Source organism: Apodemus sylvaticus, chromosome 3 (genome assembly GCF_947179515.1).
Source record: "Apodemus sylvaticus chromosome 3, mApoSyl1.1, whole genome shotgun sequence".
NCBI lineage: Eukaryota > Metazoa > Chordata > Mammalia > Rodentia > Muridae > Apodemus > Apodemus sylvaticus.
Window position 1 is genome coordinate 113738870 of NC_067474.1, and position 26259 is coordinate 113765128.

The 26259-nt window shown below is 39.8% G+C and overlaps 1 protein-coding gene across 2 annotated transcripts in view; it reads right to left on the reverse strand.

The window, feature by feature from the left end:
• Dock7 (dedicator of cytokinesis 7) overlaps positions 1-26259 on the reverse strand; it is a 208004-nt gene that overhangs the window by 161913 nt on the left and 19832 nt on the right. For both annotated transcript variants that reach the window (XM_052176813.1, XM_052176812.1), the window contains exons 2-7: positions 13341-13446; positions 4857-5032; positions 4543-4611; positions 1483-1612; positions 1182-1394; positions 605-690 (exon numbers count right to left, since the gene is read on the reverse strand). In XM_052176813.1, the coding sequence (XP_052032773.1) occupies positions 605-690; positions 1182-1394; positions 1483-1612; positions 4543-4611; positions 4857-5032; positions 13341-13446 (780 nt within the window). The remainder of the gene's footprint in view (positions 1-604; positions 691-1181; positions 1395-1482; positions 1613-4542; positions 4612-4856; positions 5033-13340; positions 13447-26259) is intronic.

Here is a 26259-nt window from a genome sequence, read left to right on the forward strand (position 1 = left end):
TAGCTGTGAGGAGAATTGGAAGTGCCCAGCCACTGAGCTGGCTTATGGTATATTAAAAATAAGGCTGCACATTTGTGTCTTTCATTTGCGGACTCCAGAGCATTGGGGTAGGTGGAATCACGCCACCCAGCCAGGAAGTAAAGAATGGATTAACAATTTACTGCTATAAAACCTAAATACATAAATACATGTTTTTTTGAAAGAGAATCAAAGGGTCTTGTTTCCCTTACCCAACCCAAGTGGCCTCACACCCATGCTCCTCGTCTGCAGCCTGCTGAATGCTGGGACTCAGACATGCACCACATCCTGGTGCTATTTCAGTTTTATAAGCCAAATAATATTAATGCAGTAGTCTCTTACTTATGTGCATTTTCCTATTTCTAAATAGTTGTTCATAATGGATGTTTTATATGGGAAACATTAAATATAAATAAACATTTTCTAAAATAAATATGTAAGATCTTAAAAAATACTAATTTAAAAAGAAAAAAACAATTCTCATAAGGACATATACTCAAGCATGAACTCTAAAGTTTTGTTATATACCAATAATCAAAGTATTAGCCCAGGTAACAGAAATGATAAAAGTAAAAGAAATACTCACTTGAGTGATAAACATTTCACAAGAAGTCTTTGTCCAAAATGCTCTTTGGGCACATCAGGAACACTAAGCCTCTCTATTGGTTCTTCCTACGGAATGAGAAAATAACAGCAGAGTGGCTACTTAGCAGAAGCAGTGTTTTGTTTTTAAGACTTTAAGCATTCTAGCATTTCTGGTCTTCACAGGTAAAGACAGGAAAGAACACTGTATCTGTCTATAAGTGGAATCCATTACATACCACGTGTACTCAGTGACACACGTCGCTCATAAGTGAATCCACTAGTACTGAAAGCATGTTCAATTCCTAAACCCCACAGCTGTTTCCAACATCATGGTAATACTATACATATAATCATATTCCCGAAAGAAGTATAGAGCCCTGCACATGGCAGGAAAGCACTCTGCCACCACTGAGTCACACTCCTGGGCCACTTCGCTTTAGTTTAAAATACGTTCTCACTAAGGTACCCAAGCAGTTGTAAACTTGCGATCCTCCTGCCTCAGCTTTCCAAGTAGCTCGGGTGACGGGCATGCACTGCCACCCCTGCGTCCTTTGCTTCTTTCCATGCAAGGGCAATACCTCGTCTGGAGACGGATGCAGAGCAAACAGTTCCTTGTGACGGCTCCACTTCCTTTGCTCATCATTCTGACGGTCTATTTCTTCATTTGGAGTTCGATCAAGTAAATTAGGAAGCAAGGCATCAGGAAGCGAATTTTTTAAGTCAAAGATACTGCAGGCCCAGCTACCCCTTGGAGTATCATCTATTGACATCGAACGTCTTTTAAGGTCATCCTGTTATTTAAAAAAATTAAGTTAAAAATATTAATTATTAGTTAACTAAAACTACTCTCTTATGGTCACTTAAAAATAAAAGCGCTACCTGCTCATCCTGGAAGCTGCTGCCGTCTGGAGCTTCGTCGGATTCGAAGACTTGCCTGGGCAGTCCTTTTTGTCTTTCCTTCTGCTTGTCCAATGTGTTGGGGTTAAATCCTGTTCCCAGCTTATGGTATCTATTAAGAATAAAGTCAGTTTCTGAAAATCTCTGATTCTGAGCATAATCATATACATAATAATTACTTCTGCCCACAAGCATGACTGGGATCTATCCTAGCAGTTCTCAGTATGCTAAACCAGGATTTAAGAAACTGTTCATCCAAAGCTTCTTTAATCTAAATAAAGAACAGATTATCCACTTCTAAAAGTAAATCCCATTTTAATCCCATCTCGTGTCAATGATTTAAATTTTACTTTCTATTCAGAAAATCAGTCAGTTAAACAAAACAAAACAAACAGAAACAACCAGGAAACCAAGGTTAAAAATCTAACTAAAAAAGAATGATTTTAATAATATAATATAATATTTTAATAATGTAAATAGATACATATAAGCATTGAATTTTTATTGATTTTTTGTTTGTTTGTTTGTTTGTTTGTTTGAGATACAGAGTCACTATGTAACCCTGTCTATCCTAGAAACTCACTCTATAGACCAGGCTAGACTAGAACTCACAGAAATCCACCTGTCTCTGCCTGCTGAGTACTGGGATTAAAGGCATATGTCATGATGCCTAGCAAGCCATGAATTTTTAACTTTCACAGTAATTCATTATTGTATAAAACCTCTCAATTTATACTCACAACATAAAATGAAAAGCAAGCCAGGCGGTGGTGGCACACGCCTATAATCCCAGCACTTGGGAGGCAGAGGCAGGCAAATTTCTGAGTTCGAGGCCAGCCTGGTCTACGGAGTGAATTCCAGGACAGCCATATATATATATAATGTTTACACACACATATGGAGGGGTTCAGAACTGCTAAATTAATATACTTTCTTTTGTAAACAACATATAAAAACCTAGTATCCAAGAATATTGCATCATGGTTTTACAATGTTTCAACCACACACCTCTTCTATCTTTCAGAGACCAACAACTTCTAGTCCACTCTTTTGTCTCCCATTTATCAATGAAAGTAACAATATTTAGTGTTACAGAAAAATTATAAGCTTTATAGTTTGCAGTCCTATATTGTAATCCTGGCCATCTCACTTTTTGTTTTGTGGGAACCTCAGATAAATTAATACCTAACTGCTTTGAGTTTGAGGTACCTTATCTGTTGAAAACATGAAAGCTATTAAGCATTAAGTACTCAATAAACTACCTAGCACATGATAATCAGCAATTAATGGTAATTCTCCTCAATTCTGCCTCAACCAGTGATGAGTCACCACAATTCTAAAATAACTAATAATCAGTCAATCAATCAATATCTCTTCCCCTCCCATAACTAATACCTTTTGATTTATTAAATCAAAAGATTTTTGATTATTGGTTTCCAACCCATATGCCTACAAGTAAAAGGTTTTCCAATTATCTGATGAGAAGAATATTACCTTTCTCCAGTAATGTAACAAATCAGGCTATTAGAACAGTTCCAAAAAATTCTGTGTTTACAACCATTCTATACAAAAAGCAGTAAAGTCTCCTACAATAGGTCACACCCAAACTAATAAGGTTATTAGTACTCTCCTGCAGAATGAGACTTAACACAGTCTTAGGCCTAACACAATAGAACAGCAGCTAAGAGAGTAAAACTACAAACAATAGGCACAATTTTTACACTTATATTTGTTTTATGTGTATGCCAGCATGTAACTCAGTGCACCATGTGCATGCAGTGCCCACAGAGGACAGAAGAGATTGTCAGATCCCTGGATCAGGAGGCAGAGATGGCTGTTAGATGTCAGTGTAGCTAAGAACCAAACCCAGTTCTTCTGCAAGAATAGCCAGTGCTCTAAACTAGTGAGCTGCCTCTCCAGCCCCACATGTCTTATGCTAGTAATATTTAGCACAGATCATTCCATCTGTGAAAATTATGTCATAACCAAACTGATCACTACTTGCTCTTATATCTCCTTTAGAAAACCATGGTTAAAGTTCCAGAATGAAGACCTTTCTTCATTATGTGAATTACTAATGAAAAATAGTTGCATTTTACTTTTTTTAATATCACTTAATATTTCAAAAATACTGTTAGAAAATTATTAACTATGGCATAGAAAAGATTATTTTCTACAAAGTTACATACACATGTATGTAATAATGTGTATGCCTCGTGTCTGTGATTGCCAAAAGAGGTCCTGGTAAACCCTGAAATTATAATTCCAGATAGTAAATGTAAAGGACCTATAAGTATTAAGACAGTTGAGAATTTGGTTGTGGTGGCACACATATGAAATCTCATCACTGAGGGCAGAGACAGGAGGATCACAAATTCAAGGCTCTGCGGGGCTACACAGGAACACCTTTAAAAAAAGACTTTCAAATACCTTTATCTGAAAGCTGGCTATTAAATCTAAGTTAGCTATGCAAGTTTTACAAAACTGCAATTTTTTTGAGAAAAACAATTCAACAATAGCCATCATGATTTCCTAAGAGAATTAGACTACAGAATTATCATCATTACATCCTATCAGTTTATAACGATTCTCAACAATATAGGAACAGAATTCCTACAAGCCAAATATTTTATAAAGAAAACATGTGGAGCTTCATAAAATAATGTATCTATGGATAATATTCTTTTGCTTTCACAATTTTGTTTAATGAATAAGTCTCACCATTTTTATGAAATATAACTAACCTAATAATATTTAAAACTTTCACTAAGCGATTATTTTTTTAAGGTTTACCTATTTTGTTTTATGTGTATGAGTGCTGGTACTGGCCTTCATGTATGTAATAATGTGTATGCCTCGTGTCTGTGATTGCCAAAAGAGGTCCTGGTAAATCCTGAAATTATAATTCCAGATAGTTGTGTCGTGGGTGCCAGGAACCAAATCTGTGTCTTCTACAACAGCAGCAGGTGCTTGTAACTACTGAGTTATCTCCCCACTGTCTTACTCAGTACTTTAAAATATTATAATAAACAAGTGACTTACTTTCTGACCACAATTGCCCAGTCTTCGGTGTAACTTCTTATACAATCTCTAACATGTGGATCCATTTCACTGTTTAAAACAAAACAAAATATACTTGTAACTTAGGCAGAAAAGCAAAATGTACACGAGTTGTTATCATTAGAAGGACTCCCAAAAGGGGATCTAAGGGAAGAATACAACAATGAATTTTATAAGCTTTTTGTAGTTTCTTTTTTTATAATAAGAAATACCATAAACATATGGGTTAAATAAAGTAATGAAAATCATCTTCCTATAGTTACACTAAAGCTAAAACACAGTGAATGTCTCCTTACCTTTCTTCAGGCACAGCTGAAACAAGGGTTCTGCAGTCCCTAGGACTATACACAACTTCAATATCATCTGGAGGAAATTCAACCAGATCCCGCAGAGGCCCAGAATCCACAGACAATGGGTGAGTGATGAGGTAATCTTCCAAATCCACAGGATCGACTGCTTCGGTAAGTGGCACCTTAGCAGAGGGGAGCGTGCAAAGGCGGAAGTGAGTAAAGAAACTGACAACTTCAAGCAAAGAAAGGCAATGAACGTTTTTAGCTTAGTTCTCTGTAAAGTGTCAGCAGACACGCTGACCCTACGACACACAGCACCCACCTCACGCTCCCCATGCTCTCCTACTCCAACCCTCACATACAGACTCCTCCCATAATTCTTACATTAAAAATGAAAATAGTAATTAGCAATCTTGTTACACTTTATGGCTTTCTGTGTAGTCACTTAGAATGCTTATTACTTTCTTTGGAATTTGTACTGCTAAGTTTCTAAAGGCTGCCTTCATTTTATCTGTTGTTATTGGTGATCATTCTAGCAAATACATATGACCAGACTGTGGCAGGTAAAACTCCCCACACTCCTCACAGCCTGATCCATGGCCGCTGTACATGCTAATGCACATGGAGATAAAGTAAAATAAAAGTCTTTGCACATGGTTAAAAAGTTTAAGATGGAGACATTGTCCTGTATGTGGGTGTGCTCTACACGCAGTCATCAATATTCACTTAAGGAGACAAGGGTGATCTGGACTGTATACACTGGGAAAGAAGCCATATAAAAGGGAGCAAAAAGACATACTTGTTGATTCTAACCTTGAAGATTAAGTGATGTATGTAATTTGCCTGATGTAACTGTCATCTCAGAGGTTTACTGCCTCTACCTGCTAACCTAGGCCTAGTCCAGGAAGCTTCTAGCCTCTGTACAATCTAACCTAGGCCTAGCATGCTTTCGCCTCTGAGACTAAAGCTGAATAAGCTCCTCCTTTCCTAGTTCTTTCTGGCTGACTGGTTCAACTCAGCTATTCTGCTCACAACTCCTCTCCAAACTGACTGACCCAATCTGGCTTCTCTCTGTTTTTCACTGAGTTACTCGGCTTGGCCTCCTACTAACTCAGGCAATTGGTTCTACTCTCCTGGCTCCTTCTCATTCTCTGGCTCCTTCTGTCTTCACCTGTGTCTATCTTGTTCTCTCTTGGACCTGTCTATATACAACTGTCCAGGTAAAACTGCCTCCTTTCATTTTTCACCGGGGAGCCCACCAGGAGAGAGTGATCTCCCAGCAGTGCTTTCACTTCTGAGCGCAAAGGTGAGATCTCCACCTTCTCTCTGGAGGGGAACAGGTAGGAGTGCACAGGGCATAAGATCAGTGGAGCACCTGGGACAGAAGGCTTCCCAATGCCATTTGCACTTGGGAGCCGGGCGGCTCCACAATGTTCTGTGCACAGCCCACTAGAAGAAAGAGATCTCCTAGCAGTGCTTTCACTTCTGAGCATGGAGGTGAGATCTTCACCTTCTCTCTGGAGGGGAACAGCTAGGAGTGCATGGGGCACATGATCAGTGGAGCAGCTGGGACAGGAGTCTTCCTGCCACCATTTGCACCTCGGAGCCAGGCAACTCCACATCCTTCTGTGCACAGCCCGCCAGGAGAGAGGAATCTCCAGCACCACTTTCACTTCTGAGCACTGAGTTGAGGTCTCCACCTTCTCTCTGGAGAGGAACAGCTGGAGCACACAGGGCATACGATCAGTGCGCCAGCTGGGTCAGAGGTCTTCAGGCTGCCATTTGCACCAGGGAGCCAGGAGGCTCCACAGCCTTCTGTGCACAGACCCTGCCAGAAGAGAATTGGTCTCCCACAGCCTTACAGGCCCACAGGAGTGACAAGCTCCAGCCAGAGACAGCAAGACCAACTAGCACCAGAGATAACCAGATGGCGAAAGGCTAGCACAAGAACCCTACCAACAGAAACCAAAGCTACTTGACCCAGCTATTAGAACCCAGTTCTCCCACCAAAGCAAGTCCCGGATACCCCAACAACAGGAAAAGCAAGAATTGGATTGAAAATCATATCACATCAGCATCTCATGATGCTGATAGACAGCTTCAAGAAGTACATAAACAGCTCCCTTAAAGAAATACAGAAGAACATGGGTTAACAGGTAAAAGCCCTTAAAGAGGAAACACAAAAAGCCCTTAAAGAAATACAGGAGAATGTGGGTTAACAGGCAGAAGCCCTTAAAAAGGAAACACAAAAATCTCTTAAAGGATTACAGGAAAACACAAACAATCAAGTGAAGAAACTGAACAAAACTATCCAGGATCTAAAAGTGGAAGTAGAAACAATAAAGAAATCACAAAGTGAGACATCTTTGGAGATAGAAAATCTTGGAAAGAATTCAGGAGTCATAGATGCAAGCATCAACAACAGAATATAAGAGATAGAAGAAAGAATCTAAGGTGCTGAAGATACCATAGAAAACATTGACTCAACAGTCAAAATAAAATACAAAATGCATAAAGCTTGTAACCTAAAACATCCAGAAAATCCAGGACGCAATGAAAAGACCAAACCTAAGGATTATAGGTATAGAAGAGAACGAAGATTTCCAACTTAAAAGGCCAGTAGATAAATTTATAATTATATATATAATATATATATATGTTATATATAATAACAAAATTATAGAAAACTGCCCTAACCTAAAGAAAGAGATGCCCATGAACATACAAGAGGCCTACAGAACTCCAAATAGATTGGACCACAAAAGAAAATCCTCCCATCACATAATAATCAAAACACCAAATGTACAAAGCAAAGAAAGAATATTAAAAGCAGTAAGGGGAAAAGGTCTAGTAACTTATAAAGGTAGGCCTATCAGAATTACACCAGACTTCTCACCAGAGACTGTGAAAGTTAGAAGATCCTGGGCAGATCTTATACAGACCCTAAAACAACACAACTGCCAGCCCAGACTACTATACCCAGCAAAACTCTCAATCACCATAGATGGAGAAACCAAGATATTCCATGATAAAACCAAATTTACACAATATCTGCCCACAAATCCAGCCCTACAAAGAATACTAGATGGAAAACGCCAACACAAGGAGGGAAACTACACTGTAGAAAAAGCAAGAAAATAATCTTCTTCCAACAAACCCAAAAGAAAGTAACCACACAAACATAAAAATAACAGGAAGCAACAATCACTATTCCTTAATATCTCTTAACATCAATGCACTCAATTCCCCAATAAAAAGACATAGATGAACAGAAATCCTTTTCATGTAAATCTTCAATTTTATCAGAAAATGTTTGTAATTCCTCTTTCAATTAATTTAGTAACGTTTTTATGTCTATCATTTTACCTGCATTATTTTTTAAGATAATCTTCTATTTTAACATGTTTTTCTATATATTTTTTCTATTTTATCAGAAATGTTTCCATGTAAATCTCTAATTTTATCACAAAATATTTTTAATTCCACCTTCAATTAATTTAGAAAGGTTTTTTATATCTACCATTTTATCTGTATAATTTTCCATGAAATAGTCAATTTTAATGTGTTTTTCAATTTATTTCTTGAATTTTATCAGAAATATTTTCCATGTAAATCTTCAATTTTACCTGAAAATGGTTATAACTCCACTTTCAATCAAATTAGAATTATTTTTATGCCCACCATTTTATCTGTATAATTTTCTATGATAATCTTCAATTTTAACATGTTTTTCTATATATTTCTTCAATTTTATCAGAAATATTTTCCATGTAAATCTTCAACTTTATCAGAAAATGTTTATAATTCCACTTTCAATCAACTTAAGAATATTTTTATGCCTACCATTATTATATCTATATAAAATTTTCCATGATAATCTTCAATTTTAACATATTTCTCTACATTTTTCTACAATTTTATCAGAAATATTTTCCACATAAATCTTCAATTCTATCATAAAATGTTTCTACTTCGTCTTTCAACTAACTTAGCAATGTTTTTTATGTCTACCACTTTACTCTTTAATTTTCCATGAAAATTACCAATTTTAACCTGTTCTATATATCTCCACCAGGCAGTGGTGGTCCATACCTTTAATCCCAGCACTTGAGAGACAGAGGCAGGCAGATTTCTGAGTTCGAGGACAGCCTGGTCTACAGAGTGAGTTCCAGGGTAGCCAGAGCTACACAGAGAAACCCTGTCTCAAAAAAACCGAAGGAGGAAGAGGAGGAAGAGGAGGAGGAGGAGGAGGAGGAGGAGGAGGAGGAGGAGGAGGAGGAGGAGGAGGAGGAGGAGGAGGGGGAAGAAGACACCAAGACTCTTCTATTTTATCAGAAATATTTTCCATGTACATCTTCAATTTTATCATAAAATGTTTTTACTTCCTTTTTCAAAAAAAGAACATGCTTTTCAAAAAAAAAAAATAAGAAAGAAAACTGCTTCCTTTCCCTTGTAGCTCTCTCTTTAGCTTCCCTTTCCTCTCTATTCTTGTGAGAGTTGGGCAGATCCTATTCCATCAATCTTTCTCTGATTCATCACTTTTTCTGCCACCCAATCAGACATCCCTTTCAAACACAGGTGCTCCCTTCTACCTTCATTACCTAGCTTTACCTTCATTATTTGGGATTAAAGATGAGCATTAGGTGCCTGTCTGTATTCCAGCCACAGGGATCTAAGGTGTGGGTAGGGTTAAGCCACACCACAACTACAAACAGGCTTTCCAGTAAACAACATAATCTCCAGGTTTACAGTGTGGTCACATATCCTGCAACAGATGCGGCCTCAGGCAAAGAACTGTCAGGAGCCCCCAGAACCAGAACAGGCAAGGACTGATTTACCCTAGGACTACTACGGGGGCTATGGCTCTGTCAACCCTTACTTCAGTTAACTTCTGTTCACTTCAGAAACTGTCTCCCATAGTTACAGAATAAACTTCTATTGTTTTGAGACATCCAGTTTACAGTCATTTATAATAGTTTATTAATAACTACAGAATACTTAATACTCAAACCTAATTATGTATTCATAATAATAAAATATTCATTGTATTTTGCTCAGGCTGGAAGTATACTTTTGAAAGATTTTTAAATTGTGTGTGTGTGTGTGTGTCCATGTGTAGGTAAGTTCTTTCCTTCTCCCGTATGGATTCCCACAATCTAACTCACTGTCAGACTTTGCTGCAGGCCCTCTTACTCACTGAGCCATTTCGAAGGCCAAGTTCCTGATTCTCTCTCTTCTTGGGATTACAGGTCTGCACCACCTCCACTGGCCCAACTGAATCATCTACAATTCAAAATTGTTTCCTCTGTCCCTGGTAGCATTTCCTGCCCTATGTCTGTTTCTGTGCTTCACTGTCCAGATTCTGGATTCCTTGTGTTGTAGTGAGTGGCACCTTCCTGATGCCTCTGTTCCTTCTTTTTCACACTGCTTCTGTCTGGGGTCATTTTGTGTCACTCTTAACTGTTTCCATGGTTATTTCTTGTGCTTTTTGTTGATGAACAAATACTGCACAGAGGTGCCCATAGATGCCAGAAGAAGGCATATGATCCCCCGGACTGGAAAGGGCTATGAGCAATCTAGCATGAGTGTTAGGAACAGAACTTAGGTTCTCTGCAAGAGCAATACACTCTCTTACCTGCTCACTCATCTCTGATAGCATACCTTTCGAATTCAAGAATGAAAAATATTCAGATGAAATATTGAAGGACCTATAATATAATAAGTGTGTAGTTTATAGTTCAGCAAAATTAAGAACGTTATTTCACAAAATGTCCAATGGGGGGACTGGAGAGATGGCCTAAAGGTTAAGAGCACTGGCTGCTCCTGCCGAGGACCTAGCATCTCCTGCTGCTGCTCTTCCTCCTCCTCCATAGAGACAGGTAGCAGCATCTAGAAATTTCCAAATTTACAAAGGAAAAGGAAGAAAACAAGTCTGCCTGGTCTAGTGAGATGCAGGCAATGCTCCTGTTACTGAGGCCAAGACTCACTCCCATCACCACACCTTCACCACTGTGGTAGGTCCTCAGACCATCAACCACAATAACACTTTCTCCCTTAAGCTGCTTCTTGCTGGGTATTTGGCCATAGCATCAAAGGAAGTCATGGAATGGAAATAATGATTTTCAAGTGGGGGAATGAAAGACCTTTTGACTCAGAACTATAAACTGTATAACTGTAAGCTAATCATAAACAGTTGTAATAATAAAGGGAAATCAAAATATATTCCTATAAAAAAATCTTTGTTGCCTATTCTCCAAGGATACTAAAACAAATTCCCTATATAGTGAAGAAGGAGACACTACCACCCACTGGGGCACATTTACTGTTGATGTAAACTTTCAATATTTTCTGGCACATCATCAGAGGTTCTGGTACAAGGCAGGTGTGTTAGTCCAACCTATAATCCCAGTACTCCAGAAGCTGCACGAGGATCACAAGTAGACACTAGTGCAATACTAGTGAAAACCCTCCCCCCAAAACAAGTGTGAGTTGTGCTCAGAAGGAAGAATGATAAACTACAAGACAAAGGTTTGTCTGCGGGTGATTGAAAATGTTCAAGGTTGACTGTGGTGGGAAATTAATAAATCCTGTGGAATTTAATTCTTCACAACTCAGTTAGAGCAGAAATTTATCCATTCATGGCAATAGCAAATAAACACATCTACAAGAAAGCAAGCAGGACATTGAAATGGAGGTCAATATGACTAAACTTCCAAATAAGCCAACAGAGTGAACATAGTTCAAAGTTGGGGGGGGGGGGCGGAGGGGAAGAGAGCAAGAACATGGCCAAAAATCCCAGTGACCTAAGATCGAATCCCACATGCTGATGCTCTCCTGAATTCTGATCTGAATGAATCAACTATAAAAAATGTTTTTAAAACCAACAATGAAATAACAGGCACCAGACAGTAGATGACTGCAAGAAATTACTTAGTGTGGTTAAGTGTGATAGTAAAATGCAGTCGGTAAGGAACTGCCAATGTGTGCAGTGTTCTATCTCCTCCATGTCCCTGAAGACTCTCATAATCAACGAGACTACAAAGAGAAACTGAGTCCAACAAGCAGTGCACACCCTTTGAAAAGTACTGTTGCTAAGAAAATGTGGAAATGGGAGACTGCTAGAAAAGGGGAAGAATGAACGAAGCCGGTGTAAAGCAAAGGCTCAAGTGTGACCACTGACAGAGCTGCATCGGTGAGTAAAACCACCGCAAAGCACTTAAGTACCCGAGGTAATCAATCTGGTGCACAAATTAAATGAATGTCGTCAATTTCACTGTGCATACGCTCTAGCCATTCGGCTCCACAGGCGTGATGGATAAGCACAGACTGGGATTTAAACAGCCACGGGGTGAAGTAGCACGAGAGGAGGTAAAGGAAACTGAGGGGAGGTACAAGCGGAGCAATCAGAATGCTCGGAAAGAAGGAGCTTTGGTGAGGACAGAGGAGGACAGTACCCAGCTAGTGGATTTGTAGAGTCTGGGTTCTCACAGTCATGAGGACAGCTGGAGTCAGAATACCAGAATAGTAAGACAAGAGACGGTAATCAGACTGGGCAGTAAAAACAAATTACATATGAGTTATAGCCATTTATAAAAACCAAACCTGGTGTCTGGCTATGGAACAATATGATGAAAGACAGAGTTTAAAATACCAGTAACATACTTAAAGGACTACCCCTATGCACATTGAAAATACCCAGAAATCCATACCCAGAATTCCTAAGATTTCCCAACTAACACAGTATTGTGCATAAAACTAAGTTGCTGTTTTAAAGTTTTAGTAACACATTTACAACATGTTATTACCAGTCAACCAAATCCCCCGCCCCACCAGCATATGATGTTTGTTCAACACTCAGCATGTTTCCTTAGCTATGCGAAGACTGTAGAGCCCTTTTGTGTTCAAGCTAGTGCCTCACACTCCCCATGTCACCCTCCCTCAAGCTCCTGATGCTTTTATCCATGTTTTTATCCATGTTTTTAATCTTTCTACATTTGGAATTTAAAGTATCTTAAAGAATTTTAAGATAAACGAAGGTTTGTTTTAATTTGTATTCTTAACACAAATATGAGTTTAAATAAAAATTAATATCTTGTGATAGCTTCTTTTCTAAGAGACAATTTATCTACATCTATGATACCCAGACTACAATGATTCAATAGCTATTTCCTATTAAAGGGTACAGACGGCTGCAAATACACACAGTGCCCACTAATGCCTACTGGCACAAGAGTCTAGCTTTGCATATAACCAACCTAAGAATAACACTCCACCATTGATGAACTAAATCCTGCTCATAGAGAAAGCTTCAGAGCTGACGAGGAAACCAACACTTCTCTAGAGCCCCTAACGCTTCTCACCTGGAACTGCAAGAAAGAGGCAGCATCAGCACAGGCCTGGCCTGGGGCAGAACCCAGACTACTGACTTCCTTTGTTGGGACTTTTCAGTAGCGCACTCGCAACACCCCATGACTTGAACATGCTACTTACTGCGGTGTGGTGGGATATATTGCCAACTATGTTGAGGTTTTTGAGCAGCTGGGGGGAACCACTGTATTGTCCGGAGATCTGCTTTCTAACTTCAGCAGCGACAGTTCTATAACAAAAAGAGTAATGCATTACAAACACACCCATACCCGATGTGCGAGAGTGTGTGTGTGTGTGTGTGTGTGTGTGTGTGCATGTGTCACCGTTTTAAAAAACTCATTTAGAATGGAGGGAAGTACATTAAAATTCATTTATAAAATAACAAGGTCTCAGCATAGTAAGACTAAATTTAATAAATTATCTTAATAATTTTGTTCTTGCTTATAATTATAACATATTTTATGCTTAGCTTTTTTGAAACAGGGCCTCACTATATAGTTCTGGCTGGCCTAGAGCTTGCTCTGTAAAGCAGACTGGCTTCGAACTCACTGTAACATCGAGTTAATAAAATGGAAGACACAAGCAGTACAGCTGATTCTAATGTGACATTTTAGGAATATAATCTATGAGAGAGTGTAAGCTATAAAACGCATATAGAAGTTAAAATGTGTATCAGGATTGCAAATAAATTCTAAAATATTTAATACATCAAACTATGCTGAGAACTAGGGCTGGGGAGCTCTTCTTTCTTTTCTAATACTACGAACCTCCTCGTCTGTACCTCAGCAAACTATTTTTTTTAAGATGCATTTATTATTATATGTAAGTACACTATAGCTACCTTCAGACACACCAGAAGAGGGCATCAGATCCCATTACAGATGGTTGTGAGCCACCATGTGGTTGCTGGGATTTGAACTCATGACCTTCAGAAGAACAGTCAGTGTGCTCTTAACCACTGAGCCATCTCACCAGCCCTATTTTCTATTTTTTAACTAATAAAGAATGCCCTCATACCCAGGCAATAAGAGCCTCCCATAATCTGACCCTAATTTCTCTCTCTAGCCTCTCAGATTATTAACCAAACTCTTTTATAACCTTCCATATTCTTTGAGAATTTTACATATACATACAATTTGTTTTAGTAAACCCACCCCATTCCCTCTCCTTCAAACCCTCTACAGGACTTTCCTCTCCTTATGTGGTATACTGTTTCTTTAGCAGACTGGGTAACCGTATGGAGTCTAGGACATCTACTGAATCACAGGTAGCCACGCAGCAGCAGCAGCAGCAGCAGCAGCAGCGGCAGCAGCAGCAGCAGCAGCAGCGGCAGCAGCAGCAGCAGCAGCAGCGGCAGCAGCAGCAGCAGCAGCAGCAGCGGCAGCCTTCATCTTGTCAATGAGCACAGACTACTCCCTAAGAATTTTGCCTCTCTTGTTAACCAACTCAATTCTTAAGGCATTTTAAGGATAAAACTCAGATGACAAGATCTTCATACAAACTGTCGAGCCAAGAAGGCATTAGAGTACAGAAATTCCAAGACTTTAAGGTATTTGTTGCCCCTTACATATTAGTACTTTAAATTTATTTAAGTAAATGGTTAAGTCAAAAATAGGCATTTAAATGTAGTCGTAGCTTATTAAAGACTATAATCCTCAGTGTACACAAAACCACCAACCAAACTATCCAGGGAGTTCCAAGTATGCAATAAAGTCACTTTCCCCATAGTACGTTAATGAGTTTTCCAACACAGGTCACAAATACAACAAAGATTTCTATCCACAGACTTTGTGTGATTATAAAAAAACAATGTCAATATCTAACTTCTATTCTATGATTCTCAAGCAATTACTTCTCTATCTTATAAAAGTCTCTGTCTAATCTTTGACTCTACCAAAATGTTACCTCTGCTTCCTCTCACTATCCCAGATACATGAAGTGGACCCACTATGTGACCGTTTTCTGGGCAAGCATGGCAATAGTTTTAAGAATGCTCTCAAGCACACAGTTGGATTCAGAACCTCAATTTCCAACTGGATGTTAAGAAAATCTCATTTTCCAAATATCATCCAGGTTTAATGTATTCTCTCCCCCTACTTTATCTCTTCATTGTCTTTTTCCTTCTTTCACAACAAACATTCCCCACACTCTTAGAGATGATTATAAGCTAACTATGCAATTCTAAGTGTTTGGGTCCAGGATGAAAGAGTTATTCTCTAAGGCTCCAGATACTGAAGTGTCCATTTTTCACTTTATATTAACGCTTTGTAAGACTAAATCATGATTCATAATTGACAAAACTTGGAAGCAACTAAGCTGCACTTCAATGAGTGAATAAACAAGTATGTCGCATCCATATAATAAATTACTCTTTTGTAAAGGGGAATGAATGGGTTGTCAATCATGAAAAAATAGTCTCAAGTAAAAGTAAGCAGTCTAAAGGGTATTATGTAATTTCAGCTTTATGACATACTGAAATAGACAAAACTATATATAAAGTAGAAACAACCACTCTAGGGGCGGGCGGGGGGGGGGGGAGGAGCAGTGGCCAAGCAGAACACAGGCCCACAGGTCGTTGTCTTTCTATTGCTGTGATCACCATGACTAGTAACCTGAGGAGAAGAGGACTTTGAAGAGGATGCTGCTTGCTGGCTTGCTCAACCTGCTTTCGTATATAAATGGGGAAGGAGGGACACATCCACCCTGGGTCGGCCCCTCCCACCCCAATCATTAACAAAGGAAATGCCCCACAGACCTTGCCTATGGACAATCTGATGGAGATATTTTCTCAATTAAGGTTGCTTCTTCTTCCCAGGTGATCCTAGCTTGTGTCAAATTGAAAAAACAAACAAGGAAAAACTGACCATCACAGGGAAGAAAACTATTCTGTATAATACCCACATTATAATAGTTGGTATGCCATTATATATCAGAAAAAACCCTGTTGTAATCTGTGGACCTCAGCCAACAGTAACGTATACTAACACCAGCTCATTCAATCAAAACAAATGTGCATATTTAGACATTAATAGTAAAGGAATTAGGAGGGTAGTAGTAAAACAGCAGAAGTCATCACACTTTCAGAACTTTAAGATTAAAAACCTGGGCCTTTGCAGCCCCTAAAAAGCTAGACTTACAAAAAGGAGATGTACTCAGTGTGGTCATACTGGGAAGGAGAAGGGGAAGGGGAAGGGGAGGAAGGGGAAGGGGAGGAAGGGGAAGGGGAGGAAGGGGAAGGGGAGGAAGGGGAAGGGGAGGAAGGGGAAGGGGAGGGGAAAGGGAAGGGGGAGGGGAAGGAAGGGGAAAGGGAAGGGGAAGGGGAAAGGGAAGGGGAAAGGGGAAAGGGAAGGGGAAGGGGCAAAGGGGAAGGGGAAGGGGGAAAGGGGAAAGGGAAGGGGGAAAGGGGAAGGGGAAAGGGGAAAGGGGAAAGGGGAAGGGGAAAGGGGAAGGGGCAAAGGGGAAGGGGAAAGGGCAAAGGGGAAGGGGAAGGGGCAAAGGGGAAGGGGAAAGGGCAAAGGGGAAGGGGAAGGGGCAAAGGGGAAGGGGAAAGGGCAAAGGGGAAGGGGAAGGGGAAAGGGGAAGGGGAAGGGGAAGGGGAAGGGGAAGGGGAAGGGGAAGGGGAAGGGGAGGGGAGGGGAGGAGAGGAGAGGAGAGGAGAGGAGAGGAGAGGAGAGGAGAGGAGAGGAGAGGAGAGGAGAGGAGAGGAGAGGCGAGGCGAGGCAAGGACCCCACGACACCTTGGTTAACTAGGAGCAGATAAGAAGAGCATCAAAAACAGCTAGAGGTTATAGAGTCGAAAGCTAAGAGAGAATACAATCCTTTTAGACAGAGGACAAATTGAGGAAAGGGCAAAGGGCAATTCTGTATTCTCTGCAGGGAAAAACAAAAGGAGCCCCTTTAACTGAGGGCTCCATTGGTCTTTTTCTTTTTAAACTGGAGGGTGAGCAGGTACACACAATACTGATTGTCGGTGGAGTTCAGAGGACAATCTTTTCACTCCTACCATGAAGGTTGGGGGAATGAACTCAGTTCACTGGCCATCCATCAGGCCTTGTAATAGAGTCCATATAATTCAAGTGTTTCTTAACCATACTTAAAAGTCCTCATTTTGCACCAGGGAGCCAGGCGGCTCCACAGCCTTCTATGCACAGGCCACCAGGAGAGAGTGATCTCCTAGCAGTGCTTTCACTTCTGAGCGCAAAGGTGAAATCACCACCTTCTCTCTGGAGGGGAAGAGTTGGGAGCACACAGGGAATACGATCAGTGGAGCTGCTGGGACAGGAGTCTTCCCTTCCGGCTGCACCAGGGAGCCAGGAGGCTCCACAGCCTTCTGTGCACAGACCCTGCCAGAAGAGAATTGGTCTCCCACAGCCTTACAGGCCCACAGGAGGGACAAACTCCAGATGGCAAAAAGCAAGCACAAGAACCCTGCCCTGCCAACAGGAACCAAGGCTGCTTGGCAACATCAGAACCCAGTTCTCCCACCACAGCAAGTCCTGGATACCCCAACACACCAGAAAAGCAAGAGTTGGATTTAAAATCTCATCTCATGATGCTGATAGAAGACTTCAAGAAGGACATAAATAACTCCATTAAAGAAATACAGGAGAAGCTGGGCAGTGGTGGCACACGCCTGTAATCCCAGCACTCTGGGAGGCAGAGGTAGGTGGATTTCTGAGTTCGAGGCCAGTCTGGTCTACAGAGTGAGTTCCAGGACAGCCAGGGCTATACAGTCTTTAAAAAAAAAAAAAAAAAAAAAAAAAAAAAAAAAAAATCCAAAAAAAAACAAACAAAAAAAAAAAAAAAAGAAAAAGAAAAAAAGAAATACAAGAGAACATGGGTCAACAGGTAGAAGCCCTTAAAGAGGAAACACAAAAAAACCCTTAAAGAATTACAGGCCAACACAAACAAACAAGTGAAGGAACTGAACAAAACCATCCAGGATCTAAAAATGGAAGTAGAAACCATAAAGAAATCACAAAGTGTACTGGATGGTTTTGTGTGTCAACTTGACACAGGCTAGAGTTACCACAGAGAAAGGAGCTTTAGTGGGGAAGTGCCTCCATGAGATCCAGCTATGGAGCATTTTCTCAATTAGTGATCAAGTGAGGAAGGCCCCTTGTGGGTGGTACTACCCCTGGGCTGGTATTCTTGGGTTCTATAAGAGAGCAGGCTGAGCAAACCAGGGAAAGCAAGCCAGTAAGAAACATCCCTCCATGGCCTCTGCATCAGCTCCTGCTTCCTGACCTGCTAGAGTTCCAGTCCTGACTTCCTTTAGCAATGAACAGCAGTATGGAAGTATAAGCTCAATAAACCCTTTCCTCCCCAACTTACTTCTTGGTCATGATGTTTGTGCAGGAATAGAAACCCTCAATAAGATACAAAGTGAGACAACTCTGGAGATAGAAAACCTTGGAAAGAATTCAGGAGTCATAGATGCAAGCATCAACAACAGAATACAAGACATAGAAGAAAGAATCTCAAGTGCTGAAGATACCATAGAAAACATTGACTCAACAAAGAAAATGCAAAATGCATAAAGCCCATAACCCAAAACATCCAGGAAATCCAGGACACAATGAGAAGACCAAACCAAAGGATTATAGATAGAGAAGAGAGCGAAGATTTCCAACTTAAAGGGCCAGTAAATATCTTCAACAAAATTATAGAAGAAAACTTTCCTAAACTAAAGAAAGAGAAGCCCATGAACATAAAAGAAGCCTACAGAACTCCTAACAGACTGAATCAAAACAGAAAGTCCTTCCGGCACATAATAATCAAAACACCAAATGCACTAAACAAAGAAAGAATATTAAAAGCAGTAAGGGGAAAAAGGCAAGTAACTTATAAAGGCAGGCCTATCAGAATTTCACTAGAATTCCCATCAGAGACGATGAAAGCTAGAAGATCCTGGGCAGACCTCATACAGATCCTAAGAGGGCATAATGCCAGCCCAGACTACTATACCCAACAAAACTCTCAATCACCATAGATGGAGAAACCAAGATATTGCATGATAAAACCAAATTTACACAATATCTACCCACAAATTCAGCCCTACAAAGGATAATAGATGGAAAACGCCAACACAAGGAGGGAAACTACACCTCCTTGTAGTAATCTTCTTCCAACAAACCCAAAAGAAGATAACCACAAACATAAAAATAACATCAAAAATAACAGAAAGCAACAATCACTATTCCTTAATATCTCTTAACATCAATGCACTCAACTTTCCAATGTTCCAAGACTCAACTATGTCTTTTTCCCCAATAAAAAGACATAGACTAACAAATGTTTTTCCTGTAAATCTTTAATTTTATCAGAAAATGTTTGTAATTCCTTTCAATTAATTTAGTAATGTTTTATGTCTACCATTTTATCTGTATTACTTTCCATGATAATCTTCAATTTTAACATGTTTTTCTATATATTTTTTCAATTTTAGATATATTTTCCACATAAATCTTCAATTTTATCAGAAAATGTTTATAATTCCATTTTCCATCAACTTAGAAATATTATGCCTACCATTTTATCTGTATAATTTTCTATGAAATAGTCAATTTTAATGTGTTTTTTTCTATATATTTCTTTAATTTTATCAGAAATATTTTCCTTGCAGATCTTTAATTTTATCAGAAAATGTTTATAATTCCACTTTCAATCAACTTAGAAATATTATGCTTACCATTTTATCTGTACTTTCCCATAATAATCTTCAATTTTAACATGTTATTCTATATTTTTCTACAATTTTATCAGAAACATTTTCCATGTAAATCTTCAATTCTATCATAAAATGTTTCTATTTCCTTTTTCAATTAATTTACCAATGTTTTATGTATATCATTTTACTCTTTAATTTTCCATGAAATATAAATTTTAAAGTGCTTTTGTATATATTTCTTCAATTTTGTCAGAAATATTTCCATGTAAATCTTTAATTTTATCAGAAAATGTTTTTAATTTCTTTTTCAATAAAAAAAGAAAAATAAATAAATAAATAATTTTAAACAGTCCTTACATTTCTGATCTATTTGTCAAAACTATCATAACAACAACAAAAGAAAAAGAAATAAATAATTTTTAAAAAGTCCTTACATTTCTGATCCATTTGTCAAAACTAACATAACAACAACAATCCTTCAAAAAGAAATATAATCAATTTAGGTTTCTTTTTTGTTGTTGTTGAGGGCAGTCCTGGCCAGCCTGGAACTTGCTTGTGTAGACAAAGCAGGCCTCAGTCACAGAGATGCACCAGCCTTCACCTTCCAAGTGCTGAGATTAAAGGCATAAGACTCCATGTTTGTTCTTTGAGATACGAGAAAGAGAACTCAGTTTTGACTCAAGAAACTAGAAACATCATCCATAAATTGATGGTTTCAATGTTAAAGAGAGAAACAAATGAAACAACTACTTCAAAAGAGATCATCTTTATTTCATAACAGATACATACAACAAAATCCTCAGTGAAGTGGGTTCCCTCACTAACCTAACTCCATTTTGTCCCCATCTGACTCAATTTTACCTGGGACTTTTTTCCTTCTGAATTCTCCTGAGTCATTCATCCCTAAAAATCCTTGGATTCCAGGAACCGCTGATCTGATTAATAAATATCTTAGGCCAAAACTACCCCCAAACAACAGTCTCACAGACAGACAGAAGACGACATGATGACAGTGCCTGGCTAAGCAGGAGTGAAGACCCTGTGGCCATAATGGAACCATTTACCGTGCTGACAGAACCAAAGCTGAGCCCTCAGAGGAACAGTCTTCTCCCAATGCCGACTGATTTGTTCCTTCCAATGATGAAGATTTCTCTGGAGCTTTGCAGAAATAGGCTCCCCACTCTCACCTTCCCCCACACACCTTGGTTTGTTTGGGGGTTTCTCTATGAATGCCAGACTGGCCTCCAATCTCAGTAACCCTCCTGCCTCAGCTTCCTGAGTGCTGGGATTGAAGACAGGCACCACCACATCCACCCAGCTCAGAGCCGCCCTTGAGATAGTGCTCAGTCATACTACCACCTATCTGAGATTATCCATCTGCTCAGCCCCATCAGCATGCGTGCAAAAGCACAACCCTGGCCTTCGTACAGTCTTTTATCAGAACCTCAAAGCCCTTGTCAGCCCCTCAAGGCAGAGCTCAGGCTACTAGACTCTCTTCCTCTGTCTCTACACCAATTAAAATGCCTCTCATGCCTTTCACCACCACTCGTCTGGCATTTCATGACAGGCAGCCAAGCATGCTTTGCCCAGAGCCCCAGAGGCAGGCCTCTGAGAATAGTATAAATGTATCTTACCTCCACCTGTTGTCATCTCCCTAAAAAGCAAAATCAGTAATAATAAGATGTAATAATGCAAAAAGTAAGCAATTTCAAATGTCTGTCTCCCAGACAAGGGGCCCATTTCAACCTCCTGAATAAACTCTCCCCCAGCAAAAACCACTGTTAACCAAACTACAACCCAACATATTCAAGAGATGACAAATAATTAACTTAAAATCCTTTACCTTCGGTTACTCTTTCTAGCCCTTTTCTTACTCCTATTGATGACTTATAATATAAAGCAAAACAAGTGAGACTTTCCGCTTCACATAAGCTGCAATACAAACTGCAGAGTGGAAACAATAGATACTAGGTCAAGGGTCCTGGAGGTGCTTGTGCTCCGCATCTATAATGTGAACATTCCTATTTCCCTCCAAGAAAAAACAATCTAGCATTTGATCTATTTATCTTTTTTTCAAATCTCCAATTCTACAAACTCCATCATTGTTAATGCAAATCACAGTTGGACATAAGAGACCACTGCCTTGGGTCAATCACAATAGGATGTTGGGAATGACAAAGAAGATACACATCAAACTACCAGAAATGAAATATGTTCTTTTACTGAGAAAGGTGGTTTTCTGGTTTGAATTTGGAGATCTTGAAGTACTGTTTGAATATATAAATTTAAAGAAACAATAAAAATGAGGCAGAAAGGAATTGTAAGGAATGACAAAAAATGGAAAGGAAGTTAACATGAGAATTATCTTCATGGAAGAAAACTGAAGAGAAGTTCTTTTTTTTTTTTCTTTTCGTCTTTCCTTTCTTTATTTTATGTACCTGAGCACACTATAGCTGTCTTCAGACATGCCAGAAGAGGGCGTCAGATCTCACTACAGATAGATGGTTGTGAGCCACCATGTGGTTGCTGGGAATTGAACTCAGGACCTCTGGAAGAGTAGTCAGTGCTCTTAACTGCTGAGCCATCTCTCCAGCCCCCTGAAGAGAAGTTCTTAATGAAAAGGAATTCTGAATTATAGACTAAGACTCTGCCATAGAGTAAATGACTAAATGAAATTGTTGAGAACTGTAGGCTTAACAGGACAAGAACAGAGATGCAGCATGGGAACAAGGCTGCCCAGAAATGTACTTCCTCTTCATGTCTCTCAGAGCCAGAGAGAACCCAGAAAGCTGCCTGGGGACCCAGAGCCTGAAATGCTCTTGTCTGTGGAGAGTGTCATTAAGGTTTTTACCAGCAAAGATGTGACTGAGTCGGAGGGCAGTGAGAGGGCAGGTTGCTATATGGGTGCCATCCCCCAGTCTACTTCAGCAAAACCAGAAGGAAGACGCCATCTTCAGAGAGAGTACCTTATTTCCCAAGGTGGCACCTGCGGCCACCAAGATAGTTGGAGGTACTAGGTGTGCATTCTGATGAAAAGGGAGACAGTGAGAGAGGGGCTGTCCAGACTCCTCAGAGATAGAAGGGAGTGGCCATGCTGACTCCTTTACATTTCCTTTTTCAATTGAGTAGTTACAGGGTCAAGACCTTCTGGTTTTTTGTTTTGTTTTGGTTTGGTTTTTGGTTTTTCGAGACAGGGTTTCTCTGAATAGCCCTGACCGTCCTGGAACTTACTCTGTAGACCAGGTTGGCCTCGAACTCAGAAATCCACCTGCCTCGGCCTCCCAAGTGCTAGGATGAAAGGCCTATCACCTGGCAAGACCTTCTGTTTGATTCTCTTCAGTACAATCAAGATTCCTAAGCAAGCAACAAAGGTCTGGTTACCAGAAAAGATGTTGGAGTTTTATTAAAGTGCTGGTTTGAATGAGAATGGCCCCATAGTCCTATGTTTGAATGCTTGGTCCCCAGTAAGAACTATTTAGGAAGGCTTAGGAGGTATGTCCTTGTTTGAGCAGGTGTGTCACTGGGGGTGCGCTCTGAGGTTTTTTCCTAATACTGCACTCTCTCACTGTCTCCATCATACAGATCAGGATGGAAGCTCTCAGGACTGCTGCAGCACCACACCTACCTCCCTTTACCATACTCTCCACCATGGTGATCATGAACTAACCCTCTAAACTGTAAGCAGGCCCCCAGGTAAGCGCTTCCGTTTATAAGTTGCCTTGGTCATGGCGTCTCCTCACAGAAGTAGAAAGTAACTAAGACAGGTGCTTAAAGTGGTCACTGAATTTACCCACAGTTCAACTCATCCTGGAATGAAAGCTCTTTACAGCTAGGTTTTGGGGGTAACAAAACCCCCAAATCTAAAGGACATCATAGACAAAGTAATGGATCCAAACATCTACTGCCAAGAGGATAGTTAATATCTAGTATCTCTATTAGAGAAATAGAAACACAAACCAAAAGCACACTACCTGGAAATTATACTGACAAATGGTTTTACAGTCATGCTACCTAGGAAGACTCAACATTTATCTCTTAATTTTTGTCAATATTTTTGCTGGCTAGATGTAAGCTTTCCTTTGCAAAACAGAAAAAGCTTAAGTGTTAAGAGGGCTTTTAAAAGAAATTACCTCCAGGTAATTACCTAGATCTGCCTAAAATAACAATGGTTTTAGCCTCTTGTTTCAAGAATAGTGCATGGTGGGACAGAGAGATGGCTCAGCCTACCAAAGTGTTTGTCACATAGAGGTGAAAGGAGAGAAAGATTCCACAAAGTTCCCTCTCATCTGACTTCCACACTCCCACAAGTATCACACATATACATGCATCACACAGACACATGCATCACACAGACACATGTAGCACACATAAATATGCATCACAGAGACACATGCACCACACTCCCAGAATCAGACACATGCATTACACAGACACATACATCACACAGATACATGCACCACAAATAAATATGCATCACACAGACACATGCACCACACTCCCAGATGCATCACACAGAGACTCTGTCATCTGATAAAACTGAAAGAGCCAGCTTTAAATTTAAAAGCTACATTGGTCAACTGTGGAAAGGCTCATAGAAATTGGTTTGTGATTTCTATCTGTTGCTATGCCTCACACATCAGAGCTTCCCAGACAGAAGCTCAAGGTTCTTCCTAATTAAAATGCTATATGGAAGGTCCTTCCACAGAAAACTTGCTCTAAAGGTGCACCTTAGTATGGAGATTAGCAGGCAATAAAATATAATCAACTGAGGGAAGATAATAACAACAGCTCTTAATAGGTATATTAACCTACTTACTTCCATCTCTTATAGGGATTATACCTTTATCCTATAAACCATGGATTCGGTATATTTAAAAAATGGGAGGTTAGGTTCCCCTCAGAACCAGCCAAACCCAATTAGGACAGGATATTATGTTCCTACTATTCATTATTCCTTTGAATTACAAAGTGTCTAGATTCATCGTATCAGAATCACTATAACATACAAACCAAAAGACCGAAGAGTGTAACTAACTCATGCTGAAGCTAAAGGAAGGAGACCTACCTTCTTACTGTTCTCACTTCTATAGCTTTTTACTTTCTGAATAGTTACAATCTTGCATGTTAGCCAGAATCTCAAGATGAAATTATTGCAACTGTACTGTAAGACACAACTGTGAGTACCCTTTGTGTCTGATTCTTCTAGTTGGTCTCTTTGCTTAGCTGTTTTAGACTAGATTCCCCAGGATATTAAGCCTATATTTTTCTGGGCTATTTGAGTTGGGGATATCAATGACACTGGTTTCATTCACGGTTTATGTCATAATTAAACAATGCTTGAAAGTGTTGTAGTAAAACAGTTGTAAGAGAACTCAAGTTAGGGCACTAGACTACTCCTGGCAACCCAATGAGTGTGCATTAGCCCTAAGAGGATTTCACACAACTACTATGAAGTCGCAGAACACTGGCTGCCAGCAAGCAGTTTGTGAATAAGAAATGAAGTATGTCCAGAAAATACTTAACCACTAGGCAAGGCCAGCATCTTAGGGGAAATTCCTATATTATATCCTCTCAAAGTATCCTTTTCCCATTTTTTAAACTATAATTTTGTAAGAAAGTTTAGCATGCCCAAAAGTATATCCTGTATTTTAACATGTCAACATATATTCCATTGACATTGGCTAAGCATATCCAAAGCTGTATTCACCACTGAATTAGTCAGGTTTTGTGTCACTGACCCTAAACGTCCAATGTATGTGTTTATATGTGTCTGTGTGCACACATGGATATATGTGTGCATGTGCAAGCATGTGTATGTGTACACATGTACACATGGGCATATGTGTGCATGTGCAAGCATGTGTATGTATGCATTTATGTGTGTGTACAAGGGCACGTGAGTGGAGATACACTCAGAAATGCACATGTAAGGATGTCCAAATGACAACTTCAGGTGTCATCTGCCTTGTTTTATGAAATGGGGGTCTCTCAATGGCCTAGAACAGGTCCTTTCACAAAGCTGGCTAACTAGGAAATCCCAAGGATCTGCCCCTCCAGCACTAGGATTCAAAGTACACATCACTTCACTTGAATTTTGTGTGTTGGTGCTGGGGGCCTCATTTAGTTTCTCATGCTTGTGTGGCTGGAACCTAACCAACCAAGCTATCTCTGCAGTACCCAGAAACTTTTATTTGAGCTTACAGTTTCAAAGAGTTCAGTATATGGTCAAACATCATGGTGGCAGAGGTATACGGTATAGAAGCTTCTTCATGGTGAACAGGAAACAGAAGAAACAGACATGAAGAGGTCAGAACAAGCCCTAGTCCCCAGGGACGCCCCCAGTGCTCTACAGCTCCAATTAGTCCCCATTTC